The sequence below is a fragment of the Limulus polyphemus genome, unplaced genomic scaffold, assembly GCF_000517525.1.
Source record: "Limulus polyphemus unplaced genomic scaffold, Limulus_polyphemus-2.1.2 Scaffold7288, whole genome shotgun sequence".
NCBI classification, from domain to species: Eukaryota; Metazoa; Arthropoda; class Merostomata; order Xiphosura; family Limulidae; genus Limulus; species Limulus polyphemus.
The window spans coordinates 38168-39721 of NW_013672898.1; the positions used below are offsets into that span (position 1 = coordinate 38168).

The 1554-nt window shown below is 35.2% G+C and overlaps 1 protein-coding gene across 1 annotated transcript in view; it reads right to left on the bottom strand.

Annotated features, from left to right (window-relative positions):
- LOC106474490 (phospholipase A2-like) overlaps positions 1 to 1548 on the bottom strand; it is a 7700-nt gene extending 6152 nt beyond the window's left edge. The window contains exons 1-3 of the mRNA XM_022402804.1: positions 1441 to 1548; positions 943 to 1176; positions 541 to 692 (exon numbers count right to left, since the gene is read on the bottom strand). Of these exons, the coding sequence (XP_022258512.1) occupies positions 541 to 692; positions 943 to 1166 (376 nt within the window). The 5' untranslated portion in view covers positions 1167 to 1176; positions 1441 to 1548. The remainder of the gene's footprint in view (positions 1 to 540; positions 693 to 942; positions 1177 to 1440) is intronic.
- Between the last annotated feature and the right edge of the window lie 6 nt (positions 1549 to 1554).

The following is a 1554-nucleotide window of genomic DNA, read 5'->3' on the forward strand; positions in this document are numbered from 1 at the left end:
CGAGAGGATTCAAACCCCTGATTTTAGCGTTGTAAAGCCTAAGACTTACCGCTGTTTCACCGGAGGATGGAAAATTTAATAAAGATTTTAGTGTTGTGTAAGAGCGTGGCGCTATATACGAATGTAGTTAACGTTAACTTACATCAAAAACAATGAATGCTCAATAACATCAATACTGGGGTGGAGGGGTTCTGAATCCTCATTTACATTCCCCTTGTTCCAAACTATCATCCCACAAAGTTTGGTTGAGATTGGCCCAGCGACCTAGGAGTAGTGAGATAAGAAACAAACAGACAGACATATATATATATATATATATACTAGTCGTATTGTTATGTAATTCACTAGTCCTATTATCTCGTCTCTGTAATCAACTAGTCATACCAGCTGTATCATTTCTGTAATCAACTAGTCCTAGCATATGTAATTCTTATAATGATTAACTACTCCTTCCACCTGTATCACTTCTGCAATAAACTAGTCTTATCAATCAGCTCTAATATTTGTTATTTTGTTTTAGCCGCACCAAACTTTGTTTACCTGGCCATATTATAGACCTGTGAAGAAAGTCCTCTGTCTTTAACTGTCCAGCGTCTGAGCAGTGATGTAAAATATATTCCATCTTCTCAGAGGTTATCCTCAGGACAGTCTGATGAAGGTTCTTTTTCTTTAACTTCTTCAGCACGTGGTCTCTAAGGGAGATTCGCCGTATTTTAAGGCTCGTTCGTAATGATTGAGTGTATATTTACCAAACATCATATACAACAATATGATAGCAAACATTAAAATTGGTTTGTGAAAAGTTATTATTTTGTTCCTTAATTTTATTGTTGTTACCTCGTGTGATTATTATATTAACATGGAACGTCAGTTTAATGTAGCTACAGGCTTTGTACTAAATATTGGCTTTGTTTTTAATCAAATAATATATCATTTTCTTACGGATTTTCAATGAGACGGCAGCTAAGTATTTCCGGAATGCCTTGAGCATAATTCTGACCCTTTACTGACCATGTAACGTCCAGTAACTGTACTCTTGGCCATGGTCTGACTGCTTCTAGTTCTTGGTTTTCATACTCTATGAAATAAGCTTGGTATGTTCGAGAGCTCACTACATCAGCTCCACCTAGCGCCAGAACAAGGAGTAAAACCAGTTTGACGAGCATGACAGAGTTGCTATAACAGTAAAATAAGTTATAATTGATTAAAATGTATACGTGTTTAGAGAAAAATAAAACCACTTTTCTATAGTGACTAGACTTGTAATCACAATAACTCAGAACCTCAAATTAGATTTCGTTGTACATTATTTAAAGACTGTATCAGGATCGTTTGCTTCGGATAGTTTTAACAAAAAAATGGGTAATGTTGCAGATAAAATATCCAACTGGTATCTAAAACACAAAATGTAGAACATAACATTTCATAATATGACATTACTTCACCAGGTGGCATCTAAAACATAAGATGTAGAACCTAAACTCTTCCAGATGGCATCTAAAACATAAGATGTAGAACCTAAACTCTTCCAGATGGCATCTAAAACATAAGATG